The following is a 22,534-nucleotide window of genomic DNA, read 5'->3' on the forward strand; positions in this document are numbered from 1 at the left end:
CGTTAGTATTACTCTGAGGCCACCCTGGGCAAAGTCCTGAAGCTCAAACATCAATTAGTGCTCTTTTAGGTATCACATGTGTTGACATTATAGCCTGGGACGGGGGGTGATCGTCGGCAGAGTCAGAACTTTCGGTGTGATCAAGAGCATTTCTTACACTTCTTAAGACAACACACTTGGCGTGGTCGAAGTAATGTATACCTCTAAACAATAGCACATTGGGTGTGGCCGAAGTAATGTATACCTATAAACAATAGCACATTGGGTGTGGTCGAAGTAATGTATACCTCTAAACGATAGCACATTGGGTGTGGTCGAAGTAATGTATACCTCTAAAAGATAGCACATTTGGTGTGGTCGAAGTAATGTATAACTCTAAAAGATAGCACATTGGGTGTGGTAGAAGTAATGTATAACTCTAAAAGATAGCACATTGGGTGTGGTCGAAGTAATGTATAACTCTAAAAGATAGCACATTGGGTGTGGTCGAAGTAATGTATAACTCTAAAAGATAGCACATTGGGTGTGGTAGAAGTAATGTATAACTCTAAAAGATAGCACATTGGGTGTGGTCGAAGCAATTCTAACCCTTGAGGCACTACTGTTAGATACCAACAAAGAAGCCATAGCTATGACGCACTCAGCTGCCTTGAAAAATTAAAAAAGACGTAAAATACGTTTCCGAAAACATTAGCGTGAGACCCGCTAAGGGATAGAATAATCGGAAGAATTTTATACCTTAGACGTAATGGTTGTTTACAACATTTTTCATTCTCTCGAGAATGGCGAATGGTTAATACATAATGGTTAATTCAATTAGAAATATTGGAGAAATAGCCGATGTAAGGAGAACTCATGTTCTCCCGCCGATGTCTACATGCTAGAAAAAGATCATAATATAGACATCCCGCCGATGTCTATATGCTAGAAAAAGATCATAATGAGATAAACATCAGGCGGCCAAGCGTTCAAATTCCGTTTGTCCGAAAATTAGTCGGCTGCGGAACACACCCCTGTTTACGTGCCTGAGTATTAGCAGTTTGAGCGTCGGTACTTCACCCGGGTTGGCCAACAGTGACGGTAAGAATAAGGGCAAAAACTAAGTTGAATATTGTACAATTTAATAATATACTTGCTAATCTGTGCTTCAAATTCTGATATACGGTCCTCTAACATCCATCTAACGTCTGACATATTATTCCAATGAAAATGGAAGTAATTTCGAGATTTTTCCAGTACTAAGCACAGGAGTTAACTGTGTCTACATTAGATCTTTAGTTACATGTACTATTCTCTATGTGCAACGAATAACAAACCTGAAAAATTCAAGGAGAGCTACGATAACTTCACCTGACTATGAATATTATTTCCTCTTATGGGTACAACATATGGTATCCCTAAGGGCAACAACGAGTCGCCTTTTTACAGATTGACCTCGGAGTGTTCGCACCGTTCCTCGTCGAATTCGGGGTTGACGAATGAGAAGCCGTCGAATTCCTTTTGGTTGATGTTGGCGATGAATGACTTGTCGCAAGGCGTGAGTCTGGCCGCCTCATCCGTGAACTCTGGGTCGAAATTGTCGAACGAACGCTTGGATTTCTATCAAATGGAACCCAAATAGTATAAGGTTAGAATAAAAGTATTAGAGCCGTAGCAGACCAGGTAAGACTAGGGGGCACAATGCAGAAACATTATGTAAACATTGGGGGCACAGACACGACCCTACTGGTCTTTTTTTATATTTTTTTTACACACGCCGCCCATGCCCCCAGTGACCCAACCCCTGCTATGGCCCTGAATACATATGTTTATGTCGACCAGCCAGACAGTGCTGAATAACGTATGCGCATGCGCGTGTTCTGGCGAAAACAAACAAAATCTCAGTGTTGAATCGTTCGAGAAAGGTACGAAAGGCTGACTTCGGTCGATGTTTTGACTTCCTGTACAGCATTAAAACCATACTCTACAAAAGATGACAGATTTGTTTGATAATAAGGGAGTCATATAAAAAATTTTAGCCTTAGGTTTGATCTAGTTTTCTTCGTTCGCCAAAATGTGACAGTTCGCTGGTAAAACGCCGCCATTTCAAAACAAAAAGGCTGGTTTAACCGCGCGGTACTGGAACTAGTCTTGCGTTTTTCAGCACTGTCGACCAGCCATTACTTTGAAATTGTTTAGATTTGAAAATACAACGGTCTAAGTACAAGAATAAGTAATAAATCAACACAAGGTTGAAAAAGTATGCTGTACGCCTGGGTGAAACAAATTAGTTGCGCTGACATTACGAGCATTAGCCCTTTCTCTTCACCACGCCTACACAGACCATCTTGTTTTCGTACAGCTTGTCTGTAGTCTTTCTAGTTATACCAATAGGTACAAGTAGAATAGTTAAAAAAACATAAACCTATCAACAACACAACAATGCGAAGTCATAAGTGTTACAGTTAAAAAAAGTCCATATCAGGAAAAGATTAGTGGAAGTTTTCAATATTCTTGCGAACTATCGCCGACAATCACCAACAGCTAAATCGTCACTTCTCTTCCCTCATTAAAAACCCTTAAAGTTGATTCATTGGCCAACAATCACCAATTGTCATTCCGGTAGTGACGGAAGTGAATGACGGAAGCCAGAAAGCGGTTTAGCAGTTGGCAATTGTTCACAAGAATTCGCAGTAAAGAGGCCTCTGTTATTCACTGCATACACAATATATATATATTTATTATTATCATTATTTTTTTTTTTTTTGGGGAGGGTCATATAGAAGCTATCAGAAGATTTCACCACATTGAATTGATGCACCACAGACGAAGAACGAGAATACAACAGAACAATGAGGTGATCTAGCCAATCCTGTTAGGCCTTACGTGCGGGCATCTACACTTGTTTATATTTTTTGGGGGCAAATTTGTGAATTTTAGACCCTATACATTTCTCTTATATCAGTCCGAAGGAGGGAGGGGGCGGGGTGTGTTGACGCAGATACTCACGATTCTAGGCTTGAACGGGGGCTGGACCTCGCGTAACGAGATCTTGAGCCAGTCAATGTGACGGAAGAACAGATGATCGCGGATTTCCTGCTCGCCGTTATCACTGCAGCCGAGGCGCAGGGCGGGGTGCTTGGTGAGGAACTGGACATAATCGAGTATGGGTGAGTGAAAATAAGAAGAGTGGCCATCGCTAACACCACCATCACTACCATCGATACATCACCATCACTACCATCGATACATCACCATCACTACCATCGATACATCATTATGATAAGCATCACATTGACCATCGCGCGACCATATGCATCAATATTGCTAACACCACCAACACCAACGCTAAGACCGCCATAACTATCGCTATCACCATCTTCACCATCGCTAACACCACCATCAGCATTAACACCGCTAACATCACCAACATCACCACCATCACCATCACCATCACCATCACCATCACCATCACCATCACCATCACCATCACCATCACCATCACCATCACCATCACCATCACCATCACCATCACCATCACCATCACCATCACCATCACCATCACCATCACCATCACCATCACCATCACCATCACCATCACCATAATCATCACCATCACCATCGTCAATATCATCACTATCACCATCACCATCACCCATCATAATCATCACCATCATCACCATCACCATCACCATCACCATCACCATCACCATCACCATCACCATCACCATCACCATCACCATCACCATCACCATCACCATCACCATCACCATCACCATCACCATCACCATCACCATCACCATCACCATCACCATCACCATCACCATCACCATCACCATCACCATCACCACCACCACCACCACCATAATCATCACCATCACCATTACCCATCATAATCATCACAATCACCATCGTCAATATCATCACTATCACCATCACCATCACCCATCATAATCATCATCACCATCATAATCATCACCATCACCATCACCATCACCATCACCATCACCATCACCATCACCATCACCATCACCATCACCATCACCATCACCATCACCATCACCATCACCATCACCATCACCATCACCATCACCATCACCATCACCATCACCATCACCATCACCATCACCATCACCATCACCACCACCACCACCACCATAATCATCACCATCACCATTACCCATCATAATCATCACAATCACCATCGTCAATATCATCACTATCACCATCACCATCACCCATCATAATCATCATCACCATCATAATCATCACCATCACCATCACCATCACCATCACCATCACCATCACCATCACCATCACCATCACCATCACCATCCCCATCACCATCACCATCACCACCACCACCACCATCATCATCACCCATCACCATCATCATCACCCATCACCCTCACCCCTTTGATGATGGAGACCGCCTCCTTAGACATGGACTTGGGGTAGGAGACGCTCTGTTCCAAAATCGCGTTAAACAACTCGTCTTCGTCGTCCCCATCAAAAGGCGGCTGAAACCACAAAAACTTGTTATTATTAAAGACTACGAATATATTAAAGACTAAAGGTACTAGCACCGGCTATCTTGGGGTAATTTGAGATAAAAAATGAACTGCCATGAAATTGATCAAAACTGTCTACAGGTAAAGAAAGAATAGTTACTCAAGATCAGTTTGGAAAAGGGTGGTTGATGAGTTTGACAGCCGAATGAAATAGCGTGTGTCCTTATTTCAACATTTTTTGTATGGTTGGCTGTAAAAGAATTGTTTTAATAATCACAAACAACCTGCAACGTAGATAGGACAGGTTGACAATAAAAGGCGACAAGAAGAACGATAAGGAATTACACTTTTTTCAAATAACGTTGCACTCGAAAATCAATAAACCGTAACCCGCAGTACTTCATGGGTAGCGTGTAAATGGCTGAATCCTTGTATCTGAAAGTCATGGTTTTAAGATAAAAAGAGTTCAAAACCATTTCATCAAACAAAACATTGCGCGCGCTTCGTGATTTTATCCAATCACCGTTCGAAATTCCAATGGCGTCACTTTGATCTCTCGCGAAATAACGGAAAAAGTGCGCGCGCTCATGTTTTATGAAAATTTCTTTGTGCTTAGCCACTTCGCATGCTCGCGCGAGCGTTCGATTTCGATGTTTGACAGTTCTGGTTCGCAGACTCACCTGGCCAGCCAGCATCTCGTAGATAAGCACGCCAAGCGCCCACCAATCAACGGAGAACCCGTATGGCTGATATGCCACGATCTGAAACACGTGAGCAGCGCGTGATCAGGAAAATGCCAAACAATAAGCGTCCACGTGATTATCAAAACGTCGCAATGAAACGCGATCATGTGATCGTCAAAAGGTCACAATGCAACAAGGTCACGTTATTAGGAAAACGTCAATGAGACAAGATCACGTGATCGGCAAACGTCACAATAAAACAAGACCACGTGATCAGCTAGACGTCACAATGAAGAGAGAATTTGACTAGCAAGCCCTAAAATAGAACAAGATCACGTGATCAGTTAAACGTCACAATTAAACAAGACCACGTGATCAGCAAAACGTCACAATGGTAAAAGGTCACGTGACCAGTAATACGCCATAATGACGCGCGCTGCCTATGGCGTCATCGTGTAGTGTTCAAAGGACGCTATCTAATCGTTTTACTGGGATACCTGAGTTAACAAACCACGACACGACTGCCCCCGTTATGACACCTCATACAAACACAGTATAACATTCTCGTATGCGATAAGCAATCCCAATTAACCTAGCCTACCGGCCATACCTGAGGGTTATTGCATATAAACCTAGACTAGTGCCCATACCTCTGGCGCGATGTAGTCCGGAGTCCCACAGAAAGTCCGAGTCGTCTGGTTGTTGAACATGCTTTCTTTGCACATTCCGAAATCAGCGATCTTGATGTGGCCATCACTGTCTAACATCACATTATCCAGCTTGAGATCACTGGTGGAGAACAGATCAACGATAAAGCCGTGTACTTCTTTGTTATGTTTATAATTAAAAATACAACGGTTTATTAGCAAGGAAACTTCAAAATAACCACCCACGATTGAGGACTGATACTTTATCAATAATATTTGATCGAAAGTTTCTCAGTTACATGCTTCAATTACCCGATGCAAATGGATTCTTTGAGTCACTCGGCATTGAGCGGGAGCATAAAATGGCGGCGTGATTGGCCTTCGTTAAAGAAAGTGTTGTCAGTGGAAAAGGCGAATGGCAAATTACAGTTCTATGACAAACCGCTAGTAAGGCTATTCATTATTTGTTACATGAAAAGTAGACAATCAAATTATTTGTTGTTGATCATTACTCTACATTTAGTAGAAATCTGACAAGACACCTAAGGTATCTTTAGAAGAACATTGCGCTGACAACCTTTTTGACTCAACGAATATGTCGTGCGAAAGTATAAAAATAAAATAAATAATTAGTATAACGCAAAATAAACATTGCATAACAGTATTCCATGTGCGAATGACTTTACTTTTGGGGAATAAATTGCAAATTTTCCATTGAACTTAATAGGCGAAGTAAGACTTGACATAAGTCTCTCATAATAACCCCGAAGAAAAGCTAATCCCCAAAACACCAGTGAAACTACTTTGGCTTAGAACGTCAGCAATGTTTTAATTTATTACATAATAGTAGAATAATAAATTGGAGCAAAGGAGAGACCAACTAACTCAACCCACATCGTAACCGGGGATCGAACCCAGAACCCAGTGGTGAGAGTCACAGGCGCTACAGAGCGACCGGGAAACCTGTGGTGAGAGGCTCTGGCACTACAGAGCGACCGGGAAACCTGTGGTGAGAGGCACAGGCACTGCAGAGCGACCGGGAAACCTGTGGTGAGAGGCACAGGCACTACAGAGCGACGCTTTGCCAACTGCGCCACCTTAGCACAACTCTCTGGGCCAATAGCAGCGTATCGCAGGCTAGCGCAACTTACCGATACACAATTCCGCGCTTGTGAAGAAACACCAGCCCAATTACAATCTCAGCCGCGTAGAAACTAAAAGAAAAGACATAGTAAAAATCGATATCCGCTTTAAGGATCATTAAAGCAGAAAGAGTTGAACGAGCTTCCATGATATAGAGGGTCTGTATTAAATTCTGGAAAAATGAGATGCATAAGTGTCGCAATTGCCTGTGTTACAGAGGATATGCATCACATTCTTAACAGATGAGAAGCAGTATAATTGCCTTACGTGTCCGCGATATAGAGGGTCTATATTATTTACTTTTAAGATGGGACACACGACAAGTGCCAAAGGTGTCCGTGATACAGAGGGTCTATATTAAATACTTTTAAGATGGGACACACGACACGTGCCAAAAGTGCCCGTGATACAGAAGGTCTATATTATGTGCTTTTAAGATGGGACACACGACACGTGCCAAAAATGCCCGTGATAAAGAGGGTCTATATTATATACTTTTAAGATGGGACACACGACACCTGCCAAAAGTACCCGTGATATAGAGGGTCTATATTACATGCTTTTAAGATGGGACACACGACACGTGCCAAAAGTGCCCGTTATACAGAGGGTCTATATTATATACTTTTAAGATGGGACACACGACACGTGGCAAAAGTGTTCGTGATATAGAGGGTCTATATTAAATACTTTTAAGATGGGACACACGACACGTGCCAAAAGTGCCCGTGATACAGAGGGTCTATATTAAATACTTTTAAGATGGGACACACGACACGTGGCAAAAGTGCCCGTGATAAAGAGGGTCTATATTATTTACTTTTAAGATGGGACACACGACAAGTGCCAAAAGTGTCCGTGATACAGAGGGTCTATATTAAATACTTTTAAGATGGGACACACGACACGTGCCAAAAGTGTCCGTGATACAGAGGGTCTATATTAAATACTTTTAAGATGGGACACACGACACGTGCCAAAAGTGTCCGTAATAAAGAGGGTCTATATTAAATACTTTTAAGATGGGACACACGACACGTGCCAAAAGTGTCCGTTATAAAGAGGGTCTATATCAAATACTTTTAAGATGGGACCCACGACACGTGCAAAAAGTGTCCGTGATACAGAGGGTCTATATTATTTACTTTTAAGATGGGACACACGACAAGTGCCAAAAGTGTCCGTGATACAGAGGGTCTATATTAAATACTTTTAAGATGGGACACACGACACGTGCCAAAAGTGTCCGTGATACAGAGGGTCTATATTAAATACTTTTAAGATGGGACACACGACACGTGCTAAAAGTGTCCGTAATAAAGAGGGTCTATATTAAATACTTTTAAGATGGGACACACGACACGTGCCAGAAGTGCCCGTGATATAGAGGGTCTATATTAAATACTTTTAAGATGGGACACACGACACGTGCCAAAAGTGTCCGTGATACAGAGGGTCTATATTATATACTTTTAAGATGGGACACACGACACGTGCAAAAAGTGTCCGTGATACAGAGGGTCTATATTATATACTTTTAAGATGGGACACACGACACGTGCCAAAAGTGCCCGTGATATAGAGGGTCTATATTATATACTTTTAAGATGGGACACACGACACGTGCCAAAAGTGCCCGTGATATAGAGGGTCTATATTATATACTTTTAAGATGGGACACACGACACGTGCCAGAAGTGCCCGTGATATAGAGGGTCTATATTATATACTTTTAAGATGGGACACACGACACGTGCCAAAAGTGCCCGTGATATAGAGGGTCTATATTATATACTTTTAAGATGGGACACACGACAAGTGCCAAAAGTGCCCGTGATTTTGAGGGTCTATATTATATACTTTTAAGATGGGACACACGACACGTGCCAAAAGTGTCCGTGATACAGAGGGTCTATATTATATACTTTTAAGATGGGACACACGACACGTGCCAAAAGTGCCCGTGATATAGAGGGTCTATATTATATACTTTTAAGATGGGACACACGACACGTGCCAAAAGTGCCCGTGATATAGAGGGTCTATATTATATACTTTTAAGATGGAAAACACGACAAGTGCCAAAAGTGCCAGTGATACAGAGGGTCTATATTATATACTTTTAAGATGGGACACACGACAAGTGCCAAAAGTGTACGTGATATAGAGGGTGCTAACTCACACCGCCTGTGGCTCTTTGAAGCGTCCAGCCTGCTGGATGTGGAACATCAGATCTCCGCCATTTACAAATTCCATCACAAAGTACAGCCGGTCCTACAGAAAAAAAAAACGAGTCAGGACATCCCCTTGTTTGTCTTTGCTGCCACAAGCCGACCAAGGTACTGTACGGTTTGGCACTGAGCGACAGGAGAAAAAAGTGGCAAATTTCAAACTGTAATGTTATGTCAGCTTACTTTATTATTATTTTTTTTGCCAAGATAGAAAGCTTCTGGACAGAGCGAAAGAATGGCAAGTATTCCCAAAATAAGGTCTGGTTAACTTCGGTTAGCTTGAATTTATGCATAGAGGTTATGTAAACCAACATATCAAAAAGTGTTTTTTTTTTTCTAATGGATTCGTCTTCGAGATATGAGGCTTGAAGTGCAATTTTCAAATGTTCAAAGTATGAATTCTCCTTGTTTTTAGGGAGAAGTCGGGCTCTGATCAGAAATTAAGCCAACTTTTCTCGCTAATATCTTAATTTCATATCTTCAAAATTTCTTTAAAATTTGGAACTACGTTTTTGGTCAGAGGAACTCCTTGTATGCGGAATCTTGAGCTTATATATTGAGAATTGGAAAATTTCATGCCATTTTTTTGCTCTGTCAAGCTTCTGTTTTATATCACACAAGGGGCATCTATGCAAAACATCAAGCAAATGTAAGCTAACACAACCTTACAATTTGAACTTTGCCATTTTTTTGCTCCTGTCGCACTGAGCAATTTTGGAAATAAGACTGGAACTCTAGAAGTTCACCTCTAAAAGCCGGATTTTCGATGAAATTTGTCAAATGAAGTTCAAAACATTGTTTTTAGATTGTCATTTTAAAAATGTCTTTACATAATTTTCTCAACGTGGAATGCAAACAATACCACTGAATGGAAGCAGCAGAAGAGCTGAGTGAGGAATGGTGGCTTTCCTGGCACGGCAAGCACACGCTTCTCCGTCATGGTACACTCTACATCGTCATCCTGAACAATGACATCCTTCTTGAGAACTTTGATGGCGTACACTTGGTCGGTACCTTTACGCTCAGCCAGCATGACCTGGATAACACGGGCAGAGAGGGTGAAATGGGAATGATTACTAAACAGTATAACCTGGATAACACGGGCAGAGAGGGTGAAAAGGGAACGGTTAGTAAACAGTATGACCTGGATAAAACGGGCAGAGAGGGTGAAGAGGGGATGATTAGTAAACGGCATGACCTGGATTACACGGGCAGAGATATTAATTATGTAAGGAAAATAGAATCAAAAAGCCCAAACTGTCGTGATCTCGTACCAGAACAATGAATACAAAATACCAAAAACTGGAATTCGACTCTACCAAATTTTCGTCTTAATGACATATTTTTTATTAGGTTAGAGGTTGTGGTAAGTGTGGCGGTGGAAAGGTGGAATGCATTGCCACTAGAAATCAAAGAAGCCAAGTCAATCACCGCCTTCTCCGCAAAACTAAGAGAATACATCACAACACTGTAAATAAGTTTATAAATCAGCAAAGGATTGCTATTGTAAATAGTTTCGTCGAAGATTTTGCTGTAAACAGATTTGTAAATAGCTTTTATTTATTTTGTTTCTGTTGAGGGCCATGCGTACATTATCATTGTGATATTAAGTGAATCCCTCATTAAAAAAGGCATCTATCTATCTATCATTGAAAATACCGCGGTTTACTCGCAAGGAAACTTTAAAATAACAATCTACAAATGAAGCCTGGTATTTTATTGACGATATTTGATTGAAAATATCTTGGTTACTTGCTCAAATAAGCAGATGGAAATGGATGCTTTGAGTGACTCGCCATTGAGCGGGATTATAAAATGGCGCCGTGATTGGCCTTTTTTAAGGGGATAAATCTTCAGTTGCGCAAATCTAAAATGTGCGCATGGTGCTTTCAAAAACTTTTTCTTTATTTTTTCCTTTTGAAAGCTTTTTCTTGTTGTTTAGAAACCGTAGCGCACAGAAAACTCTTATAGAGACGCAGCGATATCTAACGAGACAAAGAAAGCAACAAGGTTTAGAATACCTTGCCAAAGCTGCCTTTTCCCAACACTTTCAAAAAGTGGAAGTCTTCGGGACGGAACTTCTTGGCGTTCGGATCGGATAATGATTGCTCCAGTTTCTGACGACATTTCCTCTCCTCTTCCTCTCGCTTTTGTTGAAATATCTAGAACAAAAAAAAATTAAAGGGGTGAATCTGGGAAATCGCTGACTAAAAAACAAAAATAAAAAAACAGAAAATTAAGCAAAATAAAAAGATATCGTATTTCTCTACTGGCGACAAAAGGATATTTCGGTTTTCATTTAATCTGTAAATTCTAAAATTAAGACATAAACACCTAACGTGAAATGTCAATTTTTCTATCAATGGAAACCACAAGAATAAGACCGAGGACATCCTTGACGTCCGATTCGTGATCGCTGTTTATGTCGAAATCTTCGCTGAAAAATCGAAAACGGTTAAGCAAATCTCCACTACTTTGAATGCTAGTTTTAGTCTTTAAAAAGTGTGGTCTCGGAAATCTTTGGAGCAATTTCCTTTCAGAGTAGAATACTAAAAAAAAAAATGGCAAACGGGTGAAAACTTTTAAGGATTACTGTGACGTCATGGACGAGAAACACATTGTTACAACGCGCGCGTCCAAAATCGCGCATGCTCACACAATAAAAACCGCTATCGCTGCTTGTGGGCGCTTACCATGTTAACTTCTTGTTTCTTCCTCAGCTCGGAAACGGCATCGTCGATTGGAATGTTGTAATATTCGCCCTCTTCCTGGCTCAGGAGCTTAAACCAGCCTAAGAAGAAACAACGATGGAATAAGAGATAAATAAACCCCATTTTTTTAAAAAATACGCGCCGACAATTTCTGGGTTCTGGTTGATCGTTCTTTTTATCTATCTACAGCCTCCGTCGTGGTTCTGCAAGATTTTCTTTTTTGCGCAATCTATGCAAACAACCAAACAAAGAGCTAGAAAGCAACTTTGAGAATCATCTTGTTCGCGTCCTGTGTACTCCAAATGGATGTATAATGCTTATTAGTACCATATAAACTACTTATTCCTACTTCAACTGGATGTATATGTCTTGGTTTCGCTACTCAAGCAAGCTTTGTGTCTACGCGCTTACGACCTTTCAAACGTCGCGCCATGTAACCGCCGCTAGGTAAAAAAGTAACACGACCACCAGCGGCGCGAGAAGGAAAAAACGTTAAACATCACTTTGGAGTAAAGTTGTGCCATAGCCCGTGGTGTTAGTATTTTTTTCTCACCTTCGACCCCATTTTTCTGAAGCTCGGACACGCCGAAAGACAGGGATCCCATAAAATCATTCCGCGTCGTTCTGTCCCAGTCCCAGACCTCTATGGACAACCGGCGGTCCTTGTCTTTATTTTGGATTTTACTGAAATAACAAACCAGACAGACGTCAACGCGGGCGACAACGGCAGAAAAAAGAAAGACAAACTCAAAAAGCCAGGCGTGAAATTTACTCTAAAAATTTCATTTGTTTTGTTCTAAAGGCTGGTTTCCATTTGTTCGCTTTCGATAGCGGGCGATCGTGTACGATTATATAGATACTCACCCTGCGATCGTGTACGATTATATAGAAACTCACCCTGCGATCGTGTACGATTATATAGAAACTCACCCTGCGATCGTGTACGATTTAATGCAAACTCACCCTGCGTGCGAGTGTGCTCCTGTGCGATCATATGGAAACCACTTTGCGATTAGAGATCGATTGCGATCGTACAGTCAATTTAGTTTCGATCGTGTGATCGATTGCGATCGTGTGATCGATTGCGATCATATGGGCCGGTTTAGGCAGCTTGGTTTAGTCGTATGCGACCGGCCTGCGACATGACTCAGCCCTGAGTTACACAGTACGACTTTCGTAGTCGAGCATCGTAGTGGAGTCGTAGGCTGATTTACTCTCTACGACTCGAGTTGCAGAGGTGTTGCGGGCAAGACGCATACGACTAAATCGCGCTGCCTTAATCAGCCTTATGGGGAACTGGCCTTCAGTCATGTGTGAAATAGTTTTCACACAGAGTAGGCGAGTTCACAAAGTAAGCGACGCCCTGTTGAGCGAGCAAATTTCGTCCACGTACTCAATAAGACCGTGAACTGCACAGAGTAGGCGAGTTCACAAAGTAAGCGACGCCCTGTTGAGCGAACAAATTTCGTCCACGTACTCAATAACACCGTGAACTGTCAAAGCATCGTGCAAAAAATGGGTAGGTCATTTATATATGGTTCACTATAGTGTCCCTAACAAACCCTAGCCCTAACCATAACTTCAGTGAACCATACATGAAGGATCTGCGAAAAAGTGCCAGTACACTGCTGACCAAAGCAGCCAGCATTGTTTGGCACGCGCAATGCCACGGCTGTTTGTAAAACACGTTGGGACGTGTTGGGAACTAGTTCGCCACTAGCTTGTGATTGGTCACCAAACGAGACTTTGGCAGAATTGTTGAGCAATGGTTGTTGGCTCTGGAAGCAAGGGGATTTGTAGTTTTTTCACGTCGTGGGTTAGTGGAAAACGCTTGAAATCTATCAGACAGAAAGCTTTATTGTTTGCGGCGATTGAATTCCCAAATTAATTCAAATTTTTCGATCGTCGCTATCCTTGTGCCGTTCTCGCATCTAAATTTCATCTTTTGGGGATATTTTATTAAAAGATTTTAAACGCAAAAGAGGTAGACGGTTACTTCGGCGACCACACCCCGAGCCCCCCACCCCACACACCCCGGCCCCTTTTATCCGCCCGTCGCCCCCCGGCCCCTCTTATCCTTCCATCTTATCCCGTCGCCCCTCTTATCCCTTCGCCCCCCGGCCCCTCTTATTCTGTCGCCCCCCCCCACCCCCCCCCGGCCCCTCTTATCCCGTCGCCCCTCTTATCCCGTCGCCCCCCGGCCCCTCTTATCCTGTTGCCCCTTATCACACATTTAAGATTCCAGCGAGAACATACAATTCGAAGGTCTCGTTGAAAACTGGACTGAGTGACTCCTTGAATATCTTTGTCTTCTTCTTGCTCGTATTATCGGGGTCAGGTAGAAGCTTGACTTTCACGTATGGGTCTGACAGCCCGTTAGGGTCCATGGGCATGAGGTTACGAGCCTCTCGTACTGCAAGTCAACACATAAACACGTGTAACTAAAAGGTATCAATAAATAGAGCGCATGTTATTGTCAATAAATTCACAATTACCCATGAATCACTACGAGTTACCGAATGCAACTACAAATAAGTTACAACACATGGATTTCGAATGCATGCAACTACAAATATTTTATGCTTAATCATAGGCGGCAGATAAGAGGAGAATAGGCTGTAAATAAAGAAAAACTTGGGAGAAAAGAAGCTAATAACAATGTTTTCCACTAAATATTTAGAATTACGAAAATGTCAAAGTTTTGTCGGGGGGCGAGCCCACTAAATCCAAGACATCTTAAAGTCGCAAAATTTCGTGTTTTGATTTCCGTCGGCCCCATTCCACCTCCGCCCAAGGCTAGTACCGCCCCCTGCACCCCCTCTCACCAACTCCCAGATCTATTTCCAAACTGAAATAACTAATTTGAAAGAAACATAAGAACTTCGAAAATATGTTGAATTATTTTTTCCCCCGAGGGCATTTAGGCTATCGGGTAAGTGCAAAAAAAAATAACGAACCTTGTTAATTTTTTTTTTACGCCTACAAGATATATTGCCCCCGGCAGAACATTTAATTATACATAAAAAAAGATTGGGAAATTCATTTGTGTTCCGCAGGAGTAAAACGACATCCGAATAACGATAATTCGCAGCTAATTGTGAGAGTTATCGCAGCTGAAGTAGTCTCAAACTTTTAATGTGAGCTGACATCCATGGATATAATAGGGACTAGCTTTACAATACAACAATTAGAAACATAAATAGCACAGAAGGAAACACATAAAAAGCCAATTTATTTTGACGGGTTTTTAATTTAAAAAATCGCCTTCTTTGATTCACCAGATTCACCAAAACTTTCTTTGATTCGCCAAATCCAAGGAAAATCGAACTCAGCTTGAGAAAAAGAAAGGCTGTAGGCTGTTTATGCCAAATAAACAAATTTGCCTCGGTAATTATTCATGTAAACAAACTATGATAATCAAGTAGCATTATCGTCCTAGGCTCGTCATTTTTGCAATACCTCGCGGGAATAGTAATAAATCGAATGTCTCTTTGCGTGGCTAAACTAACAGATCTGTCGTACGCTACATGTCGCGCTCGACATGTCGCCTAGTTCAGCCAGGCCTATAGATGAGGGAGGGCTTGCAGCGTGAACGTTTATACGAAAAAACGCGGGATCGGCTGCAAGCCCTCCCTCTTCTTAGCGCGCGCGCCTCGTCTTTCCTAGCGCGCGCTACTCGTCTTTCTTCTTCCCAACCCTTTAGGCTTGCTACTAGGCTACTGCTCCATTACCGTACCTTTAAGCAATTATTGTTTTAATGTTTAAATTATTACCCTTTAAATATTTAGGGGGGAAAATGGTTTACACAGACAAGAAGTCTACGATATTATTCATTCAATTGATATTAATTAACAAAATTTTTATGAAACATTCTATCTTTTAAATGCCAATTTGGTTTCTCTTGTAAATTTATTGGAGGGTCTGGTCAAAAATGATTAAGATTCTTGCCAAGCAATAGATGTTGAAGTATCTTGAATGTTTAGTTTAAACGTTTTTTTACAAGCTATTCAAAAGTGTTTCACTATTTCATATTTTCAAATCATTTATACACATGTCTCCTTTGAGTAAAAAAAAGATAACCTTTAAAACACAAATACAAACTGGTAAAAAGTTCTAAAATATTTTCTTAATATTTTAAAGAGGCATTCATCATATATTCTTAATACCAAATTTAATCTCAAATTCCAAACTTAACCTCATATTACAGATATGTATTTTTTTATCTAAATTAGATTTACAAAACCTTTTAAAATTGTACTTTTGTTAATTGAAATTAAAACCATTTATCGACCACCTTTCTAACCCAGTGTACTCAGATCTCGAATTGCAGACATTGCTACTTGAAAACACAAAAGACTCATAGATATTTCGGTTACTATAATTAATAATTCCAGACTTACATACTTGAATGTAAAGTGAATATAATGATACATTCCCATTTAATTCTCCATTTGGGAAAAAGTTTTAAAAATGGATATTGTTTTTAAACATGGATTATGGCACACTATTAACTAGAAAACAAGGATAATGTAAATCAAGGGATTCTACATTGTTTATTATACCTTAAATTAGATTTCAAAATAAAAACAATCTATGTGTAACCAGATTAGGACACAAGTAGTGTATAAATAGTATAGAACATGTTTATAGGGAGTTAAAATGTATGTAAATATATGTACAATTTATAACAATTAAAACTAATCTGTGACAGATCTTATTATTCTAGTTCATCATCCTTGAGCTCATGATTACTATTAGTTAAGTTAATAGAAAAATAGTTTTGCAGGAAGCTTCGTTGCTTAGATATATTCCAGGAGAGTTAGCAGCTAGACATATAATAAGGAAAGTCCTATGTTCAGTCATTCTTAGATAAGAAATGAGTGTGTTTTTGGCATCTAGTGGGTGTATGGATGCAACCCTTTAAGTACATGCACAAATCTATCAACCCCTAGACTTCAAATAAACTGCGTTTGTTTATTTTATGGGTTCAGCCTTGTAAGCTTTGTAAGAATCTCTAGTGAGTACAGCATTTTCCTTTGATGACCTATCAAATGCATATATATCTACTATATCTAGCTGGGGAAGCCTTCTATTTAATAAGGGTTTACAGTACTGATAAAAAAAAGTTAAAGGATTTTTTGCTGGATTCCAGTATAAAACAAGTGACATAGCTCTACCACAAAAAGCCGTTCCTATGCTTCGCATATCCATGACTTAAAAACTACTTGATATGTATAGCAAAGTAAGACACACACTAAACATACTCAAATAGCAACTTGGAATTGCTATGATTATACTTTCCCTGTGAGCTTAGGATTGTTTTGGATAGTCTTTTCCTGTGCAGTGGAAATTTAATTTGGTGTGTCTTTCCTAGTTTGCTTAGAATTGCTTGGTTTGTTTTCCTCTGTGCACTCAAACTTTGTTCTATGATAATAAAGCTCAGAAAATACAACATGATAAACCTCTTGATTTTACAATTCACTTATTTATAAAGTTAGATGTTAGATTAAGAGAGTGATAGCTTACAGAATTTAAAACAACCTCATCTAAATTGATGAGGAATAAAAAGATATAGAATAAGGTTTGACAATTAAGAAATGAGAAAAATATAATTGTGTTAAATAATGCAGAATTCATTTACACAATTATTAAAAATATCCAATCATAAGAGCTCACTTTTGGGAAAAAAATGGAATTCACAGAAAAATACTCTTATCCAAATTTCCGAAAAACTAATATCTGTTAAAATAAAAGTCTTGTGTATTATCATCTGATAAGACTACAATACCTCAAAAAACCTATGATTCAATTTTCTTTTTTTTTAATATTCAAAATATTCATCTCTTAGGAAAGGATACATTTCATTTGTATATCATTCATTGCAAGACAACTTTAACAGATTGGCTTTTACTAAAAATAATCTATGGCAAAAGCTCTGATCACAAAAAATATATGGGTTAATAAGATATGAGTATATATGGATGTATGAAAAATGTCAGATATCAAATGTATATAAATATACTTTTCCATATGACAGTGTACAATTTGATAGGAAACCCTTTAGAATATGAAGAAAAAAACTATATTATCATGTTACCCATCTTTCCATTTTCTAAACAACAGTTGTGAAGGATTAAAAAAAATTTACATTTTTACATATCTTTGAGTCAATACACATGTCAAAAATATAAGAATTTTCAATATGCATTTTAAATAGAATAGTCCACCAAAAGTAATTCAAACCGCATAAATAAATAATGTCAATATTAAAGTTTTGGGGTGAAAAAGGGATTATTTTTTATCAGACCTGGGGACAACCTTTTTTCTTAAGCCTAACAGTGATGTTTAACAATTCAAACAAAATATAGAATTTTTTAACCAAGGAAAATATCATGCATTTCTTAGAATTCTTTTAAAAAAATGTTATCGAATCTTCCCCTCTTAATTGAATATGCCTACACAAAATGCAAATCTGAACATTTTTACACCTAAAGAATATGATTGTTCCTATAGACAAAAAAAAATACATTTAATTGTAGACTTATCTATTTTATTTGTTATGCATTATTCTCACAGATGGTAAGGATGTCATATTTTCGTAACAAAAATTAACGTTTTAAAATTAAAATAACGAAAATGGCACGCTTAAATAAAATAGGATATGAATGTACTATGAAAAGGAATTAAAAAATAACTGAGTGGTAGGTGATATTAAAAATGTAGTGGGGATATCCATATTATTTTAAATGGCAAATTATTTTGTCATTGACCTACATCGGATGCTTTTGTGTGCATATGATATTGCATTCTCATAATTTTCCTTTTTGCTGTGCGCGGATATATAAACCACACATTAACAAACCATATTGAAAAAGAACCGGCTCTAAGTAATTGGTTCAATATTCTGGCATTTTAAACGTATACAAATAAAAAATATTTAACGCAAATCTCGTAAAAACATTCCGTGTAAAATTTCAGACAAGTGGGTAGGAACTATGATTGATAAATATTTATTAAGCGTTTGAATTGTCATTTTTGAAATGAATGAATAATAATGTGGCTAGAAGAAAGTGGGGCCACTCTCTTGGCTTATCAATCAAATATACATTCTAAAAACATACACAAAAATTGGCATTATCAACTTCGCTGAATTTTCAGCGTTTCGGGGGCAAGATGACAGTTTACATTAAAGGGGAGGCCATTTTTGGATGTCTTAGTGATGTACAAACACAAAAGAAGTGAGCAAATTTTACTTTTTGAGACCAATAAGCTTATGTTAATTTCGATGTAATTGAGCTACGTCGAAATCCAATTCGCTCCATACCAAAACAAAACAGAAATGAGATGGCTTTCGAAATTGGATACGACTAGCAAGTAGAAATTGACGATTATACGCCCGACAGGTCCAATAATTGTGAACGTAAATTCGGTTTTTTGATCCAGCTTAGTGTAAATACGGGTATTCCCGTAAATTGTGGAGTATAGCAAGAGTCGTAAAATAGAACCGTAAATCGTGAATTAAAATTAGTTTCTACACTTTGAAGGGATGTTTGTACACTTACCTTCAACTCGCATAATCCCCCTTTCTTCCATCGAATGAGTTGAGTGACATTCATAGGAGATTTTCAGATGGATTCTCCCTCTTCGTTCGGTGTGGTCCGCTCCGCACAGTTTAGGAACGGCCTTTTCACATTTTTTATGAACGTTCATATCACATGCTGTAAAAATAAAATAACAAGATATTAAATTAAACATGGGACATCTCAACGCTAAATCATGGCATTTAGGAGCTTTGAGGCCACTTTTATCGACATAATTCTCAGATTTTTATGTAATGACTTCAAGACCGAATGATGAAGAATCCATTTCGCGGTCTTGTGGAAGGAAACCCTTTAAGTGTTCGATGTTTGAGCTGTACCTGTGCATTTGAGACCTTGATGGTAGACTCCATACAGAAGCGACCCGCAATGGTCACAGAAACATGGACTTTTATAAGTATGAGGTCCAAAGTTATGTGGAGAGGACACGGGGTTCTGTGAAAGCAATCAATAGTATCATTTCATTTTATTTCATTCACCGTTTCGTCCAAACACCATTTTATTCTTCCACAACGATCAAAACAGTGTGAAGAAGTGAGAGATCACATACAGTCGGAATTAATCCTAGATGTCTTGACTTTTCAGGACAACATATCGGGTAATTTTATTTTACCTTTTCGATTTCTTCAGCCCCTGGACACTTGAAGGTTACGAATTCATGGCATCTCTTGTGTACAACGAACGAACAGACTAAAAACAAACAACGGAGGAAATACGAATAATAAATCTCCCGATTGGGTTTACAGTCGATAATAAACCACTACGGAACGAAGAAATCACTTGAGAGATTTAATGCACATTTAATACCTGTACATTTATATCCCTGAGCATCGAATAGACCCCTAAAAAATAAGCAAAGACAGACGTGAAACGCGGAACTATCGGAAAGAGTACTCCCGCCCCAAAGCAGAACCTTACAGCAACCACAGCTTACCAAATAAAATCCTTGCAATGCGCACAAAACGTCGGCTGCTTAAAGTATTTGGCTATAAATTGGTGATCTCTAACTTTAAATACATGTTTCTTTTTTAAAGCTCCTCTTCTGTTAAATCCTCTTGGCTTTGCCTCCGCGGCCATTTTGACTCAGTGTTACAGGCAAGCCTTGCTCGGGCGACACACTTTGGGGACTGAACCGAGCTGTGACGTCATACGAAAACATTATTCATTTGGGGGAGGGGAGAGAGGGCGTCAATTTACCATAAACTTGAAGGCACTAAATTAATTATATGCGGGTAATTCCGTAATATCCGATCCGGTTTATGTTTATAGTATCGAAAGGATAAAAAGAATTTCGAATTAATATTTATGTTTATCTTTTTTGTGATGTTGCGTAGTTTATTTTATCTTGAGTAAATCTACTAAATTTGTGAGAGTAAACGCCCCCAAAAAAGGCGAACTCATCCTCTGTTCTTATCACTAATTATCATTTTGTTTTTGATTTCCTTGCTTCCGAGACTTAAAAAATAAAATAAAACTAATTGTTTGTTTTATCTAAACAAATATTCGTTTTCATTGTGGATTTTAGGTAAATTAATGCAATTGCTCTATTGCCATTTATGAATGTCTACTGAAACGATATGTAGACCACTTACTTCCTAGCAACTGATTATGATAACGTCAAACATGTATCCCCAGCTTAGCTCAAGGGCCTCCTGTGGAAAGTGACCGCCTCACCCCATCCCCAACCTTCTCGACTGAACAATGTTGGCATTCCATCATACGCATCTTCTTCCCCGGCTTGTAATTTAAATTTACGAAGAAAAAACAATACACACGGCGAAAATCGATAAGTGCAAACATTTCTAGCCCCGGAGGCTCCGAGGGAGATGGTTTGGTGTTATCAGCGCTGATTTCCCCCAATATCCTATGTTTTTCATCGAAAATACAAGCTTAGAAATAAGCTAATGCTTGTCTCCTAAGGAATGGTGTACTTGTATGCCCAAGTGCCACGAACCATTCAAATTGCGTGTTCCTTAATCACGTATGCGCACTACAAAATAACTTTGACTTTCGTTATTCCCTTTGCCCTAGGCATTCCGCTTTTGTTTTAAAAGTGCCGAGTCTGCGACGTTTCGCAGAAGTCCAGTGACAGATCTGTCGTTTAACCATCAATTATGTTCCCAAGCAGAATATTTGTCAATACCCCCCTTGGCTTTCAGTGCCAATTCCAGAAAGAAAAATCATTTTTTTCCTCATACAAGTACTTTATGGACGCCAATTTAAGGAGGTGAAAATACAGGTAGTGCGGGGACCTCTGGGTAGGAGGGTAGGAGGGGGTTCTTCACTGGAATCACACAAACTTCGTTTGTAGTTGTTAGTGTCCTTTTGTACCAAAACGTCTATTGAGTTCGTTTGGCCAGTTATCCGTGTTGATTTATCCTGTACAGAGCGCTTTTCCACGAAACTCCACCCCCCGCCCTTCTGACGATCTAATTACTTGACCCGTTTAACCCAGTGCCACAATTTGTGCACTCGGCTCAGATCATGGTGATCCCCCTCCATAAAAAAATCTTTTCTAAACTAGGAAAAAACATTAAAGCCGAGAAAGCATTCTACAGAAGAATTTCAATTGTCATGAATTATCTCACGAAGTGTTTCAGGTGAATCCACACGAGGCATAAAAAGATAACGATCACGGCGAGCGCGGCAAATGAATCAACGATTTATAGGAGGAACCTGTCAAAACTCGAGTTTGCACAAAACAATCTCCATTAATGTTTTGTCACAAAAGTTAGTGGCCCCTCCATAGGAGCCGATCATCCGAGATAAGCAACTAAAACCATCTTTAATTCTTTGCGGTTAAGATAAATGAGTGCGAAACGCTCCAAGTACTAATCGGAAATTGAAGTTAAACGTTATGAATTCATCTCCGACGGAAAACAATTCGGAACTTTATCAGGAATTAGAACTAGGCCGCGAGATGACGCCGCTTTGTGGTCACGGATTGAGTGGGTGTTGAAAAAGGCCATCCTTTGTACGGTCGAGAAGCACACCTGCCGAATAAGATCCTTGTCTTAGAACGAAACAACCT

The 22,534-nt window shown here is 39.6% G+C and overlaps 1 protein-coding gene across 1 annotated transcript; it reads right to left on the bottom strand.

Annotated features, from left to right (window-relative positions):
- Positions 1-1,104: 1,104 nt before the first annotated feature.
- LOC5516896 (calcium-dependent protein kinase C) lies at positions 1,105-20,624 on the bottom strand. The gene is made up of 17 exons (XM_048719776.1): positions 20,438-20,624; positions 20,311-20,345; positions 20,117-20,193; positions 19,824-19,938; positions 19,468-19,623; positions 14,162-14,318; positions 12,459-12,589; positions 11,888-11,985; positions 11,216-11,356; positions 10,057-10,230; positions 9,146-9,237; positions 6,972-7,034; positions 5,824-5,962; positions 5,171-5,251; positions 4,392-4,499; positions 2,989-3,129; positions 1,105-1,599 (listed from the first exon to the last, which is right to left on the bottom strand). The coding sequence occupies exons 1-17, from the start codon at positions 20,578-20,580 to the stop codon at positions 1,423-1,425; spliced, it is 2,028 nt and encodes a 675-aa protein (XP_048575733.1). The 5' UTR covers positions 20,581-20,624; the 3' UTR covers positions 1,105-1,422.
- Positions 20,625-22,534: the final 1,910 nt, after the last annotated feature.

The sequence above is a fragment of the Nematostella vectensis genome, chromosome 12 (genome assembly GCF_932526225.1).
Source record: "Nematostella vectensis chromosome 12, jaNemVect1.1, whole genome shotgun sequence".
NCBI classification, from domain to species: Eukaryota; Metazoa; Cnidaria; class Anthozoa; order Actiniaria; family Edwardsiidae; genus Nematostella; species Nematostella vectensis.